The sequence below is a fragment of the Austrofundulus limnaeus genome, unplaced genomic scaffold, assembly GCF_001266775.1.
Source record: "Austrofundulus limnaeus strain Quisiro unplaced genomic scaffold, Austrofundulus_limnaeus-1.0 Scaffold299, whole genome shotgun sequence".
In the NCBI taxonomy this organism is placed as follows: Eukaryota; Metazoa; Chordata; class Actinopteri; order Cyprinodontiformes; family Rivulidae; genus Austrofundulus; species Austrofundulus limnaeus.
This window is the reverse complement of record NW_013952701.1, coordinates 5928-24634: the sequence shown is the minus strand read 5'-3', so window position 1 is coordinate 24634 and position 18707 is coordinate 5928. Positions and strand designations below refer to the sequence as shown.

Here is an 18707-nt window from a genome sequence, read left to right as displayed (position 1 = left end):
CCATAAAGCAGCACCAGGCTGACAGGTAGTAAAACAATAACCGAAGTGATTTTGAATTGTTAATTTATACTTTAAAAGAACATTTTGTTTTTTATTATGTTTTATTTTTCAGGGTCTTCTAATTTATTTTATTCATTTTATTAAATTGTAGAATGTTCTTCAGTTTAAAATCTATGTTATCCATTGGTTAAAAATAAATGGGTCAGTTTTTCTCATACCTACTCTTTTTCACTGTTTGACTTGATCAAGACTTTTCTAAGATTTTACATTACAAAATAGGTAAAAGTGTGTGACTTGTACTGTTATGGTAACGGGTCAATATCGGTATCGGACAATTCTCAAAGTTGTAATATCGGTATCGTATCGGAAGTGAAAAAGTTGTATCGGGACATACCTAGTTTTAACCACCTGCCTGTGAAGCTGTACTATAAATTTCAAACTTTATTGGCCTTAAATCAAAATGAAGCAGTTGAATTACTAATAATGGTTCTGCCTTTTGTGCAGCAGTGTAGCTTATCAGTGTTTTGCTCAAATACTGAATGAAATATTTGGTTTTGCCAGACATTCAAACATGCAGGCTGCTATTAAAGATGAATATTGAAAGTGCCATGGCAAAAACTTGAGGCTGACTGAAATCTTGTTGACTACTGACAATTTACAAATAAGAATGCCAAGCAGTAAATACCAGGGTTCAGACAATCTAATATAAGATTGTCGGATTGTCTATTTGAGCAAATGTTATCAGAAGATAAACCCAGCAGTGTCATTAGAACTGAGAGGCCATCTCACAAAGGGCCTCCAGACCCACTATCAAACTCTGAACAGATATGTGCTATATGGGTCAGTTCTGTTGCTTCCTAATGAGGACATCTCAGAAAACCTATCAGTATTTTTTTCAACAAAAGTACAGATGGTTGTGTGTAACGCTGTAATAAGATAAAAAATGATTAAGAGTTGAAATGAAATGAGGAAACAAATGAGAGATGATGCTGAACTACAACAAGGAAACAAGGGAATTAAGCATGGAATTATAGGATGGAAAAAGAGGTGGGCATTTAGGAAAAACTTAAAGCCAGAAAGAATGCGACGCATATTGAAAGTGACAAATTAGTAGTGAGCGAACGGAAGAAGAGATGTGAATGAGGAGGGTTGGCTAACAGGAAAGTGACACAGTGGTGTAGACTGGTAAACAAACATAAATTATAATAATAAAGGAGAAGAGATTAGATGAAACTGTGTGATTTTAAAAAGACAAAAACAAATGGAAAAGTCTAGATTTTAATGGAGGAAAAGTCAAAGCTTCAAAATAAAGGTAAAAGCAAAAATAAAGTCAAAGGTTTTGCACAAAAACAAAAGGAATGAGTGAAAATTAAATAAATTTATAGGAGTAGAGTTATTTTTGGATCAATAAATCTGTTAGATCTACTCTGTTACAATCACCCTCACCGGTGCTCATTCTGAGCTGTGAGGCCAGAGCAAAACTATTCTAAAATGTTCATCCTTTTTTTGTTTTTGTTTTTCTTATGGGTTGAACCTTCATTCTATATTAATACACTCACCGGCCACTTTATTAGGTACACCWGTCCAACTGCTCGTTAACACTTAATTTCTAATCAGCCAATCACATGGCGGCAACTCAGTGCATTTAGGSATGTAGACATGGTCAAGACAATCTCCTGCAGTTCAAACCGAGCATCAGTATGGGGAAGAAAGGTGATTTGAGTGCCTTTGAACGTGGCATGGTTGTTGGTGCCAGAAGGGCTGGTCTGAGTATTTCAGAAACTGCTGATCTACTGGGATTTTCACGCACAACCATCTCTAGGGTTTACAGAGAATGGTCCGAAAAAGAAAAAACATCCAGTGAGCAGCAGTCCTGTGGGCGGAAATGCCTTGTTGATGCCAGAGGTCAGAGGAGAATGGGCAGACTGGTTCGAGCTGATAGAAAGGCAACAGTGACTCAAATAATCACCCGTTACAACCAAGGTAGGCAGAAGAGCATCTCTGAACGCACAGTACGTCGAACTTTGAGGCAGATGGGCTTCAGCAGCAGAAGACCACACCGGGTGCCACTCCTTTCAGCTAAGAACAGGAAACTGAGGCTACAATTTGCACAAGCTCATCGAAATTGGACAAGAGAAGATTGGAAAAACGTTGCCTGGTCTGATGAGTCTCGATTTCTGCTGTGATATTCGGATGATAGGGTCAGAATTTGGCGTCAACAACATGAAAGCATGGATCCATCCTGCCTTGTATCAATGGTTCAGGCTGGTGGTGGTGGTGTCATGGTGTGGGGAATCTTTTCTTGGCACTCTTTGGGCCCCTTGGTACCAATTGAGCATCGTTGCAACGCCACAGCCTACCTGAGTATTGTTGCTGACCATGTCCATCCCTTTATGACCACAATGTACCCAACATCTGATGGCTACTTTCAGCAGGATAATGCGCCATGTCATAAAGCTGGAATCATCTCAGACTGGTTTCTTGAARATGACAATGAGTTCACTGTACTCAAAAGGCCTCCACAGTCACCAGATCTCAATCCAATAGAGCATCTTTGGGATGTGGTGGAACGGGAGATTCGCATCATGGATGTGCAGCCGACAAATCTGCGGCAACTATGTGATGCCATCATGTCAATATGGACCAAAATCTCTGAGGAATGCTTCCAGCACCTTGTTGAATCTATGCCACGAAGAATTGAGGCAGTTTTGAAGGCAAAAGGGGGTCCAACCCYTTACTAGCGTGGTGTACCTACTAAAGTGGCCGGTGAGTGTATATGTACTGGATTCAGATATTGCTTAGGTTTCTGTTTATTTAATTTACTTACATATTTATCTTTTTAAAGGGGCAATATTATGTGTTTCTCAGGCATATATTTAAATACTATACCATAATAAAGTATCTATGTCACCTTTAGCTGTTATTAAAATGCTGTTTTTATGTTTAAATAGAAAATAAACTTATCTTCTCATCACTTCCTCTTCTGAACGCCTTGAAATTGGCCTCTGTCTCTTTAAGAACCTCCTTCTGCTTCTGTCCCGCCCATTTCAGTGTGTAGGGGGGGGGTCGCACGCACGCTATGATGCATTTTACTTGGCATCTGAAAATACATTTCCTCAAAGGTATTTTTAATCTGAAAATGGCTTCACTCAGTGAGCAGTAGTGTGGAGAGCAGCTGACAGTTTAAGTTTCACTTTCACTTGTTTGCTTTGTTACTGTCGAGAGCCTGCAGGAGTCATGGGCGGGATGTGTGGGGTGGGGAGGTGTGCTCCGTGATGAGGAAGTTCGGCTTAAAGACACGTCCCAGGGGCATTTTTGGTCCCAAAAGGCGTTTCTAGTCCCCACCTGTCGTTTTGCTCCTCAGCATGGCTTCCTAAAAACGCTGCAGGATTTCTCAAACATGCATGAATGAGTCAAAGCAAGACTTTGGACATGTTTTTATGAGAGTATAACATAACATGATATAAAACTCAAAGTAGATTTTACATGATATTGCCCCTTTAAAAATACTTGTGGTCATATCACTCTCATACTGTTTAAAAACAAAATAATTAAATCGTAAATGCTGTATAATTTACCTTTTTTAGTACACATCCATTCAACTGAGCCTGTGAACTATGGTGCCTTAGTTTTGATATTTTTCAAATTTTCCTATTTTCCTTGTTTTCGACTTTCTTCCCATCTTCCTGGAGCCACTTTGTGAACGTCGTCATTGAGCATTTGCTACATGCTGACAGCGTTGATGTTTCACTCTTGCCTGTGGCAAGAAAGGGTTGACTCTGAAGAGAAAAGTGGGACAGTAGGAGGAAGTTAGTGAATGGGGGTAAAAAAAAATAAGAGAAACAGGTTTCAATTGTTTATAGTTCATGAAAATCTGGCAATCCAAAGTCCAAATTCTTTCTGAAATCCATCAAACATAAGTGAGGTAAGGTTTTATTGTTCTGAAGAGTTGATGACATGAGATTTAGCAATTTTATTTTTATTCAAAAGTGTTTTATTTGTTGGTCATTTGATTTTATTCCACCTCTTATTAAGCAGCAAAGTGTGTGTGTGTGCGTGCGTGCGTGCGCGCTGACAGAATGAGGTAAGCGGGACGTGGGTTTGATGAGGGGGAGTTGGCACGTGCAAGATGGGTTTCTTGTGGGCAACGTGACCACAGAGGAGTGGGTAGATCTCATTTTTTTTAGTTTGTGTTCTGCTGTCCATCTGTTAAAAGATGAGAGAGAGAGCTTCAGTATTCTGTTTCTGACCTTTTAATTATTACAGCACAAACATTAAAATTGAGTTTGTACTGGCTCCAAATGGGGGGGAAAAGGGATCAGAAATCCAAGATGATAAAATAAGCAACAGTTATTATTTACATTGGCTTGGTGTTTAGCAGCTTTAAAGGTACTGAGTGTTAGATTTGTCAATCTTCAGCTAATCTAACCTAATCTTCACTTAGTTACTTTGTCATCGCCTTGTTTTTTTTTTTTAATGGTGTAAAATACTCACATGCACAAGGAGCAGTAAATATGTCTATTCCATCAGAACACAATACAGCTGGAGCGGCCACACAAAGTCTGTTGTCCAAAGCAATAGTCATTTCCTGCCCAAATGAATCTCTGTCTAAATAATTACTGCTGGAAGAGCTGATGAAACAAGGCCAGACACTGGAGACGGTCATTTAATAAGGATTGATGCAGGTAATTTGTTGCTTTCTGTTATGTTCAGGCAGGATGGAATAAAAAAAACAAAACAAACTCCATGCCTGCAACAAGAGAGAGATTGTTTGGATCTTGCTGTGCTGGCATGATGGTGCCCATAGATAACGAAATTACAGTGAGCATGCGATGTCCGAGCAACTGCAGAGTTTGACTAAAAGACTGTGGGTGTTTTCATGTGACAACGTGAGTGTGATAAAAATAGAACTATGGGCAATATTATGTGTTTCTCAGGCATACATTTTAATACTATATCATAATAAAGTATCTATGTCACCTTTAGTTGTTATTAAAATGTGTCTAAATAGAAAATAAACGTATCTTCTCATCCCTTCCTCCTCTAAACGCCTTGAAATTGGCCTCTGTCTCTTTAAAAACCTCCTTCTGCTTCTGTCCCGACCCGTTCAGTGCAGGGGGGTTCGTGCGTGCGCTATGATGCAGTTTACTTGGCATCTGAAAATACATTTCCTCAAAGGTATTTTGAATCTGAAAAGAGCTTCACCGAGTGAGCAGTAGTAAGAGCAGCGGACAGTTAAGTTTCACTTTCACTTTGCTCTGTTACTGCCGGGAGCCTGCAGGAGTCATGGGCGGGGTGTGTGGGGTGGGAGGATGGGGAGGTGTGCTACGTGATGAGGATGTTCGGCTTAAAGACACGTCCCTGGGGCGTTTCTGGTCCCCAAAGGCGCTTCTGGTCCCCACCTGTCGTTTTGCTCCTCAGCACGGCTTCCTAAAAACACTGCAGGATTTCTTAAACATGCATGAATGAGTCAGAGCAAGGCTTTGGACATGTTTTTTATGAGAGTATAACATTATAACATGGTATAAAACTCAAAAAAGTTGATTTTACATGATATTGGAGCGGTGGCTGCACCACGGACAGGTCTACTGATAATTTAACACAAATCAAAATATTGGTTCTGAATTGGCATTAAATCTGACCTACTTTAGGTTTAAATAACTTAAATGTTTGTATCTGGATCATAGATTTGTAAAAGTATTCTTTATTAAGAGAACAAACTTTGAAAGTTTTTTTTTTTCCAGTTTTCCAGATCCCACAAACTGGGTCAATAGAATAAACTCCTGACTTATTATTGGACAAACTCTTTATACGTGCGTGTTTTCTCGCACAGCCTGAGGGGCTGTCACAGCTATTACCAGTTATTTGCTTCAGAGTTGAGCTGCTCCCTTATAGAACTTAGGAAAAATTGAAAAATCCCTCTAAATTGTGCACTTCAGATTTCTTTTTCTGAGAGATGCACACTGGGAATCTCTGCAGCACAGCACTGATGATTTCTCCCATTTACAACATGTACTGTACTTTAATTTGCATACTCTGCACACTCTCCTCAGCTTGTTTTATTACAAACTGTCCGTTTATATCATTCATTTGTCATTGTCCTGGGATAAATTCAGTGCTATCAGCAGTGTGATTAACTCAGTCTAAGATTTATTCACCACTGTTTAGATCAGTTTGGATCTCCTTGCTCAAAAAGCAGCACAAAGTGTTGAGTTTTTATCAGAACTTTTACCCTGAAATGCAAATTATATTACTGACATAAAGACTTGATTTCGAGTAAATGCACTGCTTGGAATGAAGTTGAACACTGCCTCCTTTTCTCTTAAAAGCAGTGGAGGCTAAATTATAAACTGAAAGTATTTAAGTTTAAATCTTGTTTATAAAATGTCAGTAGCTGAAATATATTAATTCTAAAAATGTGTAAACTAAAGATGAAGAACTAAAAGAATCACAATTTATTTTATTTCTTTACCTCAAAATGTAATTTGGTAAAATCCCAGTTTGGTCCAATGAGCTCTGTAATGATTTTCATCCATTTTTTTAAATTACAGTATAATTTAGATACTTTTGATTAAATACAGAACATCAGATTTAGTACAAACTTATGAAAAAATAAAAAAAAACTTTAATTTTTTTAACCTGTCTTAAGTAGCTTATTCTAATTTATATTTACTGACACAGTAAGGCAGCTGTTCTTCAAGACAGTGGAAGAGTAGGTATTTACAGTACTTGTAGAAATGTGGGTATTTTCTGCATTCCTTTTGTGTATTTTTACTGAAGTTTTAAAGTTCAAAGAGAATTAGTTTTAAGGAGAGAAAATTAGCATTTATTGTCAGAAGTTCAAGCTTGTTTTTACATCAAAAATCTGCTTTTGTCTTAATTTTAGGCATGTTTATATTAAACAAATACAACATACTGTGAAGACTTTAAATTGAGAATTAAAGCCCTTATGGAGGTAACCGGGACAAAGTTGATCAGTTCAGTGAACTTAATTGAACTGAATATGTTTTAGTGTAATTCAGGTTTCAACATGTTCCTCATGATGGTAAACATATATTTTAATGACTTAGTGACTTTGCAAATCTTGCATTTTTTAAAATTTAAAACACGAGTTCACATTATTTTTTTATAATATAAAAATTCTACGTAAACATTGTCTTTGTCTGTCCACTAGGCCCAGCTGGAGGCCCAGAAGGCCACTCAGGATTTCCACAGAGCCACCGAGGTTCTGCGGGCCGCAAAGGAAACCATCTCCCTGGCCGAGCAGAGGCTCCTGGAGGAGGACAACCGTCAGTTCGACTCCGCCTGGCAGGAGATGCTGAACCACGCCACTCAGCGGGTGAGGAGGGAACATTTAGAGACATCTGAGTAAAAAGAACATTTAGTTGGTTTCATCTCCGCTTTACCTCAGTGGTCCTGAGAAGGGTTTGTGAAAGAATCATAAGAGTTTCTACGATTTTAAAAAAAATGTAGCTCACAGAAAGCTGTGATTGGTCGTTACAGGTGATGGAGGCGGAGCACACCAAGACGAGAAGTGAGCTTTTACACAAGGAGACGGCGGCGAAATACACAGCAGCTACCGGCCGCATGAAGCAGCTGGAGAAGAAGCTGAAACGAACCATCAGCAAATCCAAGTAAGACCCTCAGTCTGCAGCTCAGCATGGAATTCTACTGTACATCAGCTGTGATGTAGCTCTTTTAAAATCAAGTTGGAAAATTAATCTTTTATAATGTCAATTATTTGGCAAAAATGTACAATTGACACAATAGTGCCTATAATGTGATGTGTAAAATATGCAAATCCTAAATGAAGGACAAGATCAACGCTGAGATGTGTGCTCAATGCCTGAATCATATAGCGTTGGCTTTCAGCTTGGCTGCACCGCTCGTCCTTGTCTGGTCCAGCATGTGGACGCAGTGAGGGGGGGCAGAGCTGCTCAGCCTCTAAAACAGACTGTCTGTGCACGAGTGACTGCTTGTGGTCATTTTAACCAAATGTTCTGCTGCAAACCAAAAAGGAGCCACGCATTGCTTCCTTTTTAACAGCTTCATCAATGCAACATTAATCAGACATTTAATGATTAAACATAAAACCTCAGCTTCCAGTCATCTCCCTGCAAATAGACTCTGCCCATCTGTCTGTCACTCATTAATTAAACACTGTAAAGTAGTTTTATTACAGTTGATGTGGAGCAGATAAAAACAGAACCAGGTGTTTCAGGTTTTAATAATTTGTGGATGTTGCACTTCTCTTTTCAGCTAAAACCCATTTAGTTTTGAAAGCAGTGAAACATGTGAGTCCAAACCACATCTAACCTGTTGGCTTAAATTAACAGGTGTTTAAAGAAGAAATGTGGCTAAATGTGGCAAAGTCACAAGCTGTGGAGCTGCTGCATCACCTTTTTCAACTTGTGATCTGCAGCGATGAATAATAAAGGTGCTTGAAGCAAAAAAAAGTACAAGGCTGAACCTAATATTCTGTTTTTTATTTATTTATTTATTTTTTAAATTTACTCAGAACCCTCCTCCTTGTCCTCTGTGTGTGTTCCATCACTGAGTGAGGCGGGGGCTTTGTCAGCCTCCTGTAGTCTCTGATCTGATTTTAAGACATGCAGGACATGCCTGGCCAAGTTGCACAGATTTCTTACCGCCACTTGGATGTGGAATTTTGCAATGTTTTGTATCAACTCCACACATAATCTCCAGTTATTTAACCTGACATCCTAAAAAGCATAATCTTAAATGTTTAGGTGCATACATAAACAACAAAACTCATAACTCAACTGTACATTTCCATAGGCCTGCAGGAGGACTTTAAAGGGATCCATGATTAGTTGTAACATTAGACTTTATTTAATAAACATATATTTTAACTGTAAAATAAAGACTGTAAAAATACTGTAGGATGTTCAGTTTTTTTAATCATTTTTAAACAAAAAGTTTAAAAATATATTACATGGACGGGGCCATTTTATTTACACGCAAAGCATTCTGGGTAAATGATGTTGTGGATAGGTCCTCAGTGCGAGGCTGCTAGCGAGCTATATCCACCCTGAAGGTTAATCTTGGACAATATCTGATGATCGACTCTTTTAAATGAAACCAGAGAGCGTTGACAGAGAGGAGAAYGTAGAAATGACTCAGCTTGTAACTGAAAATATAGATGGAGGACAACAGAGCTGCTTCATGGAAGAAGAACCTCAGCTTAGCCTGTTAGCGTTAGCACCGACACTATCACCAAATATATGTATTAGCTTAGCGCTACACATTCTCCTCTCGTCACAGAGGTCCTCCATCCACATGACAGAGAGGGGAACGTTGAAATGACTCAGCCTGCAACTGAAAATATGGATGGAGGACCTCAGTTTAGCTTGTTTGTCGTGCTAGCGCTGAGCTAATACATATAAGGCAATATGGCGTCGGCGCTAGCGCAAAGGCTAACAGGCCCATCCATATTTTCAGTTACAGGCTGAGTCATTTCTACCTTCTCCTCTCTGTCAACGCTCTCTGGTTTCATTTAAAAGAGTCGATCATCAAGGTCCAAGCTTAACCTTCAGGGTGAATTTATCTCGCTAGCAGCCTCGCACCAATGACCTAGTTGATGCCATTTACCCAGAATGCTTTGCGTGTAAATAAAATGGCTCTGTCTTTGTAATATATTTTTAAAAATTTATAAAACTAAACATCCTACTTTTACTGTCTTTATTTTACAGTTAAAATAAATGTTTGTCAAATAAAGTCCAATGTTACAGCTAATCATGGATCCATTTAAGAAATCTGCTTGTGCTTTCATATCCAAAAATCTGTTCGTTCTGGATATTTACTCAGAATTTTCTGACCCACATTTCAGCTCAACAGTGCGAACACTGAATATTAAAGGTCTGTTTTACCTCTCAAGTCCATTTAGGAAGTTCATTTCTTAAGTTTGGATTGATCTTGACCGAGTCGAACCTGAACAACAGTTGGATTTGAAGCTGCCAGAGTGTTAGAAAGCTACAGCATTGCTGCGTGTTGCCTCAGCGGGGTGTTGATTGGTTTTGCATGGCGCTCTCATCCAACATCATAATGCCTTTATCTCCTCTCCTCTGCCAGGTTGCTATGGTGATGTGGGTACTGCTCTTTTCTAGGACGATGTTTTCTACCCTCTTTAATCTAATCCTGACCTCCTCTCCTCCTCCATAAACAGGCCCTACTTTGAGATGAAGGCAAAGTACTACCTGCAGCTGGAGGTACGGAGTGACTTTAAACCAAACATTTGTCTTTAATGTTTCTAAAGAAATTGGAATGTTATGACCTTGACCACAAATGGTGATATGTTTTTTTTGTCTGTGTGCAAATTCTTTAGATAAAAAAATGTTTTATCTTAACTTGAGGCAGCTTTTCTTTGACAAATGCATGAGTTGCAGCTTTTTAAAATGTGTCTAATTAGGGCAAATTTCTTATCAAGCTGAAGGAACTCCTCTTTAAAAAAAATCTGCTTGGTGTTGAATTTTCAAATACGTGACCCATCACATCGAAACGAGGATTAAGTCAAATTTGTTCAAAATGACCTAATCATGTTTTCAGATTCCTGCTTTAAAAGCTACATTTTGATACTTAGATCACCCTGATATCATTAGTAGATCCAGAGATATTATTTAATTTGTCCTGTTTGTTACAGAAATACATAAATATTTGGTCTAAATCCTAATTTTATGTAATTTTAATGAGGATTTTTTATGTCATTTGAAAAAAGAAACCTCAAATAGTATTTGAATATTGAGATTTCCCAGCTGGAAAGAAACAAAAGCTTTGATAGCTTACAGGGAAAATCTCAACATTTTAAGGTGTTTTTCCTCAAAATCGTGTTTTTGTTTGCTACTGCTCAAAAAGGTGCTTCAAACAAATTTTTTTAGGATATTTCGTACAGTTCATTGAAATAATACATTTTTTATACTAATGCATTTTATTTATAAAGCGCCTTTCAGGACACCCAAGGACACTGTACAATAGAAAAAGAAAAAAAATGTAGATACATATATATACATAAGGTAGTGTGGGAGAAACAGAAATACGGAGTACAGAACAGTCATATAATAAAATACAAAAATGTAGACAAAGTGAACAATGGGGTTGTGGGGGGAGAAACAGAAGTGTGGACAACAAAAACAGACGTATTGAAAATAGGAATTAACAGTGGTACGCTAATTTGAAAAGATGTGTCTTCAGGCCAGTCTTAAACACACTTATAACACATTTGTTATTTTGACAAAATGTTATTTTTGCAAGCGTTTTAATCAAAACACTATATCTGCCTATTTCTCCACATAAAACTTTTAGACTTAATCCTCGTTTCGAAGTGATGGCTCAAATACCTCAGCACAAAAGCAACATCTTATTTTATGTGACAATTAAATCCTGAATTCAGAGCTATTTTCAGCCCTCCTCTCCTTGCCAGATCTAAGAGGGACTTTTGTCCTTCAGCATTTCTCCCTGCTGTCCTCTAACGTCTTCCTCCTCATCACTGCAGAACCTGAAGAAGAACGTGGACGAGCGGCAGGCCAAGCTGTCTCAGGCCAAAGGAGAGTACAAGACGGCTCTGAAGAACCTGGAGATGATCTCAGATGAAATCCACGAACGCCGCAGAATCTCCATCATGGGCCCTCGAAGACCCGGAGTCGGTGCCGAGGGGGACGGGGACGACCTCTCCGGCTTTAAGATGGAGTCGGACCAAATCTCCAGTGAGCACAATGTGACATTTCTCATATTATTCTGTGGTCTGTTCTTTGTAAATATTGAAGAGGGGTTCCTGCCTTTTGCTTTAGTGGTCCTCAGAAATGTCTCGGTACCAGAAAAGGTTGATTAGTAAAGATTAAACCTTTCTTCTTGCTGCTGGAATAACAAAAGCTCACCTGGTGACTCTTTAAATGTCAGACAGCTGCTGTAGTTTCACTTCTGAGCTTTGAACATAGAATATCATGCCACAAAAAACTGAAACTTTTAGACTTTTGATGACAAATCGTCTTGTTCTGTTCAAGTCACAGCCTGTAGAATGGAGAGTGGCTTTAAAAAAACATGTTTAACACAGTGATTCAGTTTAGATATGTCTGCTGAATGTTTTTCATTCTTGCCAAGTCTGATAAGAGTATAACTGCAGAAATAAAACAGGAAAACTGATGACATAAATGGGTAAAAGCTAATTTATTTACATGTAATGAGTTCGAGACAGCTCTGATAGAGACAGCTGTCATAAACACGAAGAATGCATTTCATGTTTTCTGGACATAAAAGCAGCCATTAAAACCTTTTATTCTACAGTCATGACTTTCATTTAAACATTTGGTAGCACTTAATAACGACACCTTAATTAGCCTTACTTAATCATTATATAAATAAATAAAAGGTTAGTTTGAAAACATCGTTAAGAATGATTCATACTTAATAAACTATGCATTAAGACATTTATTAATGCTTTACTCATGAAGGCTAATTACTTCCAAAACCATTGTAGTACTTGTTTATTCATGGTTAATAACACATGTGAAAGTACATATATACACAGTACACAGACTTGTTAATTCATGTGAAATGTAACACTATTATTTCATTACATTTCTTAATGATTTGTGAGAGCAAGTTAGCTTAATGTTGAATATTTTAACAGTTTCAACAGAATTGGCAGACGTCATTCAGAGTAAAGCATTATAGGTAAACTCAAAAATCAAAAAATTAAAATTTTTGTACTGGTATTTCACTGCTAAAACAAAATTTATAAGCTTGAAAACTGGAGATTTTAAAAAGAAAATCCACACAAAAAAGCTAGCTATTTATGTTTAGTTCACATTTTTAACTTCAGAATCAGAAATGTCAAATTTTTATTTTACAGCATTAGAAATACCTCAAAACTAGAAAAATAAAAGTCAACAAAATGAGTATCTGCTTCTTGCATCCCAATGTTGATACCATGGTAACAGCAGTCCAGTTCAGACGCTAAGCTAAGCAGGACATGAGACTCAAAATAACCTCCCACGCTGACTGTGCATTCACATGCTTTGATTTACTGTATGTGGTGAGAATAAGGTCTCACAGTGTGATGAGGCTGTTTAGAGTACTTTCAATTCTATCTATATATCTTTCTAGTTCAGGGGTCTGCAACCTTTATGATCAAAAGAGCCATTTCTGCTACTTGGCTCACTAATAAAATGTGTTCAGAGCCGCAAAACAAGCTACAACTACGATTATCAACTAGTGGGTCGTGGGCCTTTTTGAGGCCTTTTCATGAACTTATATGGCCAGTAGAGGTGACATTATAAAACTAAAAAAATCTATTGTGAATGTTATGTATTATTATTTAGCACATCAGGAAAAATGAAAAGATCATATTCATGAAAATGAAAAGATCATATTCATGTAAACAAGAAAAATACTGTTTAAAGTTTTTACTGAATTTCATAAAAACTAGTACAACTGAACTATTAAGGCATATTTTTTTCTAATTCTTATTATTATGTAGTCCAAATTCTTTAAAGGTAATTCTGATGGATTTGAGAGAAAGATCATAGAAAAAAGTTGGATTATTTAAGTAAACAACAGGCTAGCATGAGCTAACATGTTTTACTTTTTGTATTAGTATTAATCACATATTTGCATACAAATGATTTCTGTTGTGAGTATAAAAAACAATATATATATATGTATTCTGTTATGCTTGGTCACATTTTCAAAGAGCCACTGCAGTGGGACCAAAGAGCCGCATGTGGCCCCAGGGCCGCAGGTTGCAGACCCCTGCTCTAGTTTGTTATTCTTATCCTAATTCATCATATTTTCTAATCGTCTCTCTCCTGTTTGACTTTCTTCATCGTCCCGCCCTGCAGTGGCCTCAGAGTGCTTTGAGGACGACCTGTGCGTTGGTGGAAGCATCATGTCTGAGGAGGACTCTGAGACTCGCTCCACCAGCAGTCTTGGTTCAACTCCCAGCAGCCCTCAGGAGATGCTGTCGCCATGCCCCTTCGCCAGCTCCTCTTCCTCCTCCTCCTCCGGCATGTCTTCTTCTGCCTCTCCGTCACCCACACCCTCCTCCTCCTCCTCCACGTCCTCCCCGACTCTCCTGTCCAGGCCCTGCAGCCTGGACCTCCCCAGCACCGTGTCCCTGTCGGACTTCGGCCTCATCTCGCCGGTGCTCGGACCTCGCAGCGAGTGCAGTGGGGCGTCGTCGCCCGAATACGACCTGGAGCGAGGTGAGCGATGGATACAGCTTAGGCTTACAAAAGGGAAAAAGCTCTCCCTAACTGTTTTTACACACGGGAGCAGGAAAAACAAGACTAAAGTGAGATGGATGAAATTTCAGGGTCTATTTTGGGTTAGGTGCTCGATCTCACACTGCCTGCGTGGCTCCCACCTGCTCCTCGAAAACGCAATATTCATCAAAGTGACAACAAGCTAGGCCACTCGTGTGCCGAGACAAAAACTCATCAGTGATCTGTTTTCAGAGAGGAAATTGTTCACAATGCTTCAGTCAGTTTTAATGAAGATCTTTGAGCTGTGCTGCTGCTGTCCCACCTTCACTGTCAGGACAGTTTGTGTCTCATCCCAAAAGAAAAAAAAGCCCTAAATATCATGAACCATTGAACAAGTTTGAATGAAATTTATAGGAAGAATTTCGATACAATCAGTACAACCAGTGTTGTATAAAGTACCTAAAAGTGATACTTGAGTAAAAGTACAAGTATCTTATCATAAAAATATTCTGGTAAAAGTTAGTCTTCTCTAAGAATATTGAGTAAAAGTCAAATTTCTGATATTTTTTGTACATAAGTATCAAAAGTAAATTTCTGACACTAAATCTTCTTGATTTGATTTGATTTATTTATTTAACAGGAAATTATTATTAAAAATCAAGCCTGACTCAGCATACTTGCTGTTTTACAGCAGGTTGCTGTTCTGCAGCACATAAAACACTCAGAATTACAGCATCACAATCACATCATTATACACCATAGACTCAAAGACAAACAAGCATACCAAATTTCAAAAAGGCAGCATTTGCAAAATAGGACATCTAAATATGAGCACAACAAAAAGTGTCCAGCAGATGGCAGACAAGATTCTTCTTAAAGGGCTGTAGTTTTGAAATGGACTTTATGTTTTGAGGAATGTCATTCCATGCTTTAGTATAAACATAGAAGAAAGACCTCTGGCTGTAACAGTTTTTAAAAGTTGGTAATATCAGTTGTCCTTTTGTAACAGATCTAGTTGAATGACCACTTCCAGAATTTGATTTGGGCAGCAATGCACAGAGAGTTCCATAATTGGCACCTTGGAAGATCTGAAAATATAAATTAATACCACTATACAAAACATAATTCTGAAAAGTCAAGGCATCAGACAATGAAAGAACTATACAGTGATGAGTCCAACCAGGAAGTTTTTTATGAATTTTGTAGGCCCTGTTGTAGAGCCTAACTATGGGTTCTAAGATTTCATTTGTTGTAAGAGACCAAACAGGTAAACAGTACAACATGGTTGAGAGTATAATGGCATGAAGATAGATATTTGAAACAGAAGATGTCAGATTGGATCTAATTTTTGAATAAACTTATAATTTRMGTTTCAACTTAGTGGTTAAGACTTGTACATGATCACGATAAGTCAAATGAGAATCAAAAGTAATTCCAAAATATTTGTAGGTAGTGATAATATCAAGGGGTTTGTTTAAAAAAGTGAGTTGATTTGTCATATTGAAATGTCTCCTGGGTGAGGAAAAATACATTCACACAGTGTTTTAAACATTAATTGACAAGATTATGTACAGTAAGTATTAAAAGTAAAAGTACTGAGTAAAAGTGAGCAGTTAGATTTTCCAAAATGACGTTTATTGGGAGGTGACTTCTCCAAAAAAAACTTTTTCTAATGGCGTGCAGCTGTGATGGGTTGTGTACAAGCTAATATGGTGTCAGAATGGTATATACAGTATTTATACTTCTCATCCAACCACAATTAAATTCACTCTATCCAGGAGACACAATTTATCAGGATAGTATTTTTTTAAAGTAATAACTCAGAATAAAATAGGAGTAACGACTTTCTACTTCTTACCTTTTTTAAAAAATGTAAGGAGTAGAAAGTACAGATAATTGTGTGAAAATGTAATGAGTAAAAGTAAAAAGTACGCTGAAAAATAATTACTCAAGTAAAGTACAGATAATCAAACTTTCTACTTAAGTACAGTAACAAAGTATTTGTACTTTACAACTCTGAGTACAACTGATTTAATTATTGAATCCTGAAAAACTGCAGGTGGTTTGCACTCCTTCAAGGAAAGCTGGGCCTTTTATTGAGTTTAATAAACAAAGATTTACTAGCTATGTTTAGTTTTAAGGTGGGTAAATATATACATTAAAGAAAATGGCTAGATTCTTGCTGTTTGCTCCCTTAAATAAAGAATAGTTAAAACCTTAGACCAGGGGCGTCAAATTAATTTTCCCTAAAGGCCACGAACATAATGGTGGCCCTCAAAGGGCAAGTTGTAATTAACTTTGCTTCATGTTTAACTTTGGCTAAACAGAAAACGTCACGTTCCACCGCTAGCAAACAATAACTGAGCTCTACGTGGTATTTCCTGCATAGAAACAGCGTTTTAACACGTCCGCTTCAAAAACTGAAAAGTATTACGTGTACAGCTGACTAAATGTGAAATAAATACAGAAACATTATTAAAAGTAAAGAGTTTTACTCGATAGTAAATACAGGTCTTTTTAACTAAGTTACTCAGGGAGCCATGGTTATTGAAAGCCAAGCTCTCATCCTTCACCTTTTTAAATTATTTAAAGTTACTATTGATATAAAAACTATTTTTTATATGTAGCAAAAATTTTTTAAAAAAATCAGACTTTTGGCGGGCCAGAAAGAAGTCACCCGTGGGCTGAATTTGGCCTGCGGGCCTTGTGTTTGACCCATGGGTTTTAGACTGACCGGCTTCTTCTCTGCAGGCGATCGAGCTGAAGGCGCAGAGGGGGATCTGGACAACACACCGCCTGGAAACAACAACAGCAGCAGCAGCATCTCAACTTCCAACATCAAGAAAACCTTTACATTGGAGACGCGCTTTAGCTTTCTCAACCTGCGACGCCCGCGGGCCAATGGCATCAAAAACAAGGACAGCTGTCCCCAGAAGCTGGAGCAGAATGTCCTCCTTGTCAAATAAGTCTGGGGAGGTCTGGGAGGACTGTAAATCTGCATTTAGTCTCATTCTGAACCAAAAACTCAAAGTTATAGGCTGTTTACAAAGGTACCTACCACTACTCCAACCCATCTCATAGACTCTGAATGTGATGGTGTAAATCAATCTCTTCCTGTACGTTTCGGCACCTTTGGCACACATGGACTCATACGCCAGTGAGATGTTAAGCACTATTATGTTGGAAATGTGTTTTTCTTTCTCCACTAAAAAAGGGTTTTAGTCATAAATGCTGCCGACTTTCAACCTTTGACTTGGATCAACCTGCTGTTACTGATAGAAATAGACTTTATTACAGTTGAACTGCTATAAACCATACAGACATGTTCTGTTAACAGAACTTAAGACACACAGTGGAGAAAAAAAATGCTTTTAGCCTTCTGCCTTGTAGCTCTGTATTTAATGTTGTATTTTCTGATGTTTGTGACACATGTTTAGGATTCAATTGTAAAAAAAAAAAAAAGTTGGATAATAACTACAAATAAAGAGTAATAAAACTTTGACTTTTCATGCCGGTTATTTCATAATTTGAATATTTAAAGTTGAGATATTTGAGTCTATTTCAGTAAAGAGAAGCAGCCCTTTTGGGTCAAACCTTGTAAATGATGTGGATGAATCCCAGCTACTACCACGCTAAATTCTAGCCTAATTTCTGTAAATCAGATTGATTGAAGCCATTTTTGCAACTTTTCGAAAAACTACATGCATCTATAGACGAACCTTTTAAAGCACTTTTCAAACTTGAAGCTGCCTAAATGTTCAGGGTTTTTTTTTGTCACACAACTTGTGACATCAATTTTGCATTAGCCACTTTATAGATTTAAATCATATAATAGATCCAAACATAAAACAGTAGCTTGCGTTTGTTTCCTAGAAACAGGCTTCTAAAACTATAACAAAATCAGTAATTCACTTAAACAGCAAATATATTTTCGTGGGAATTTATTGCCCTTTCTGCTAAGCCTAAAAGTCTCTTTTGTGCAAGGCCTGTGTCACAGAAATAAAACACTTTTCTGGTGGGGGGGAGTGGAAATGCACAAATGTAATTAGAGTTTATGTTCTATATTTTCCACCAGGGAAACATTTTTATCTCTGCCTCCGGAGGCCGTTTGTTCTGATTGTTACGGCCGGCTCCAAGCCGCAACAAAATAGGGAGACGAGGCGTGTTAAAATATCAAAACAAAAGCATTTATTTAAACTAAACTAAGAGTAAAAGAAAAAAATGAAAGATGGTGCTCCGCTGCACGCGACGCCAGTCCGTGCCACGCGCCCAGAGCATGGTGGAAGGAAGGAGGAAGAGGAGGACGCCAAACCAGTCCACGCCCACGACTGCAGACGCCCTTCTGAATGTACAGCCGGTCGCTCTCTCCCTCTGCGAGTCGCGCCCTGTGCGTCCTGTCCTGTGCGTCTTTTTCTGTGCGTCCTGTGGGTCGCTTATATCAGGCCCTCTTAATCCAGAACACCTGCGCAAAAGAGAAAAGAGGGCAGGCGC

General features: G+C 38.1%; 2 protein-coding genes across 2 annotated transcripts in view; one reads left to right on the top strand and one right to left on the bottom strand.

Moving 5' to 3' along the window:
* sh3bp5b (SH3-domain binding protein 5b (BTK-associated)) overlaps positions 1-17718 on the top strand; it is a 40433-nt gene extending 22715 nt beyond the window's left edge. The window contains exons 4-9 of the mRNA XM_014021617.1: positions 7175-7339; positions 7504-7634; positions 10187-10229; positions 11510-11720; positions 13854-14216; positions 16968-17718. Coding sequence (XP_013877071.1) covers positions 7175-7339; positions 7504-7634; positions 10187-10229; positions 11510-11720; positions 13854-14216; positions 16968-17182 — 1128 coding nt within the window. The 3' untranslated portion in view covers positions 17183-17718. The remainder of the gene's footprint in view (positions 1-7174; positions 7340-7503; positions 7635-10186; positions 10230-11509; positions 11721-13853; positions 14217-16967) is intronic.
* Positions 17719-18381: 663 nt separating this feature from the next.
* Positions 18382-18707, bottom strand: part of LOC106526897 (uncharacterized) — a gene marked incomplete at its 5' end in the record, with an annotated part of 2219 nt that continues 1893 nt past the window's right edge. The window contains 1 exon segment of the mRNA XM_014021618.1: positions 18382-18587.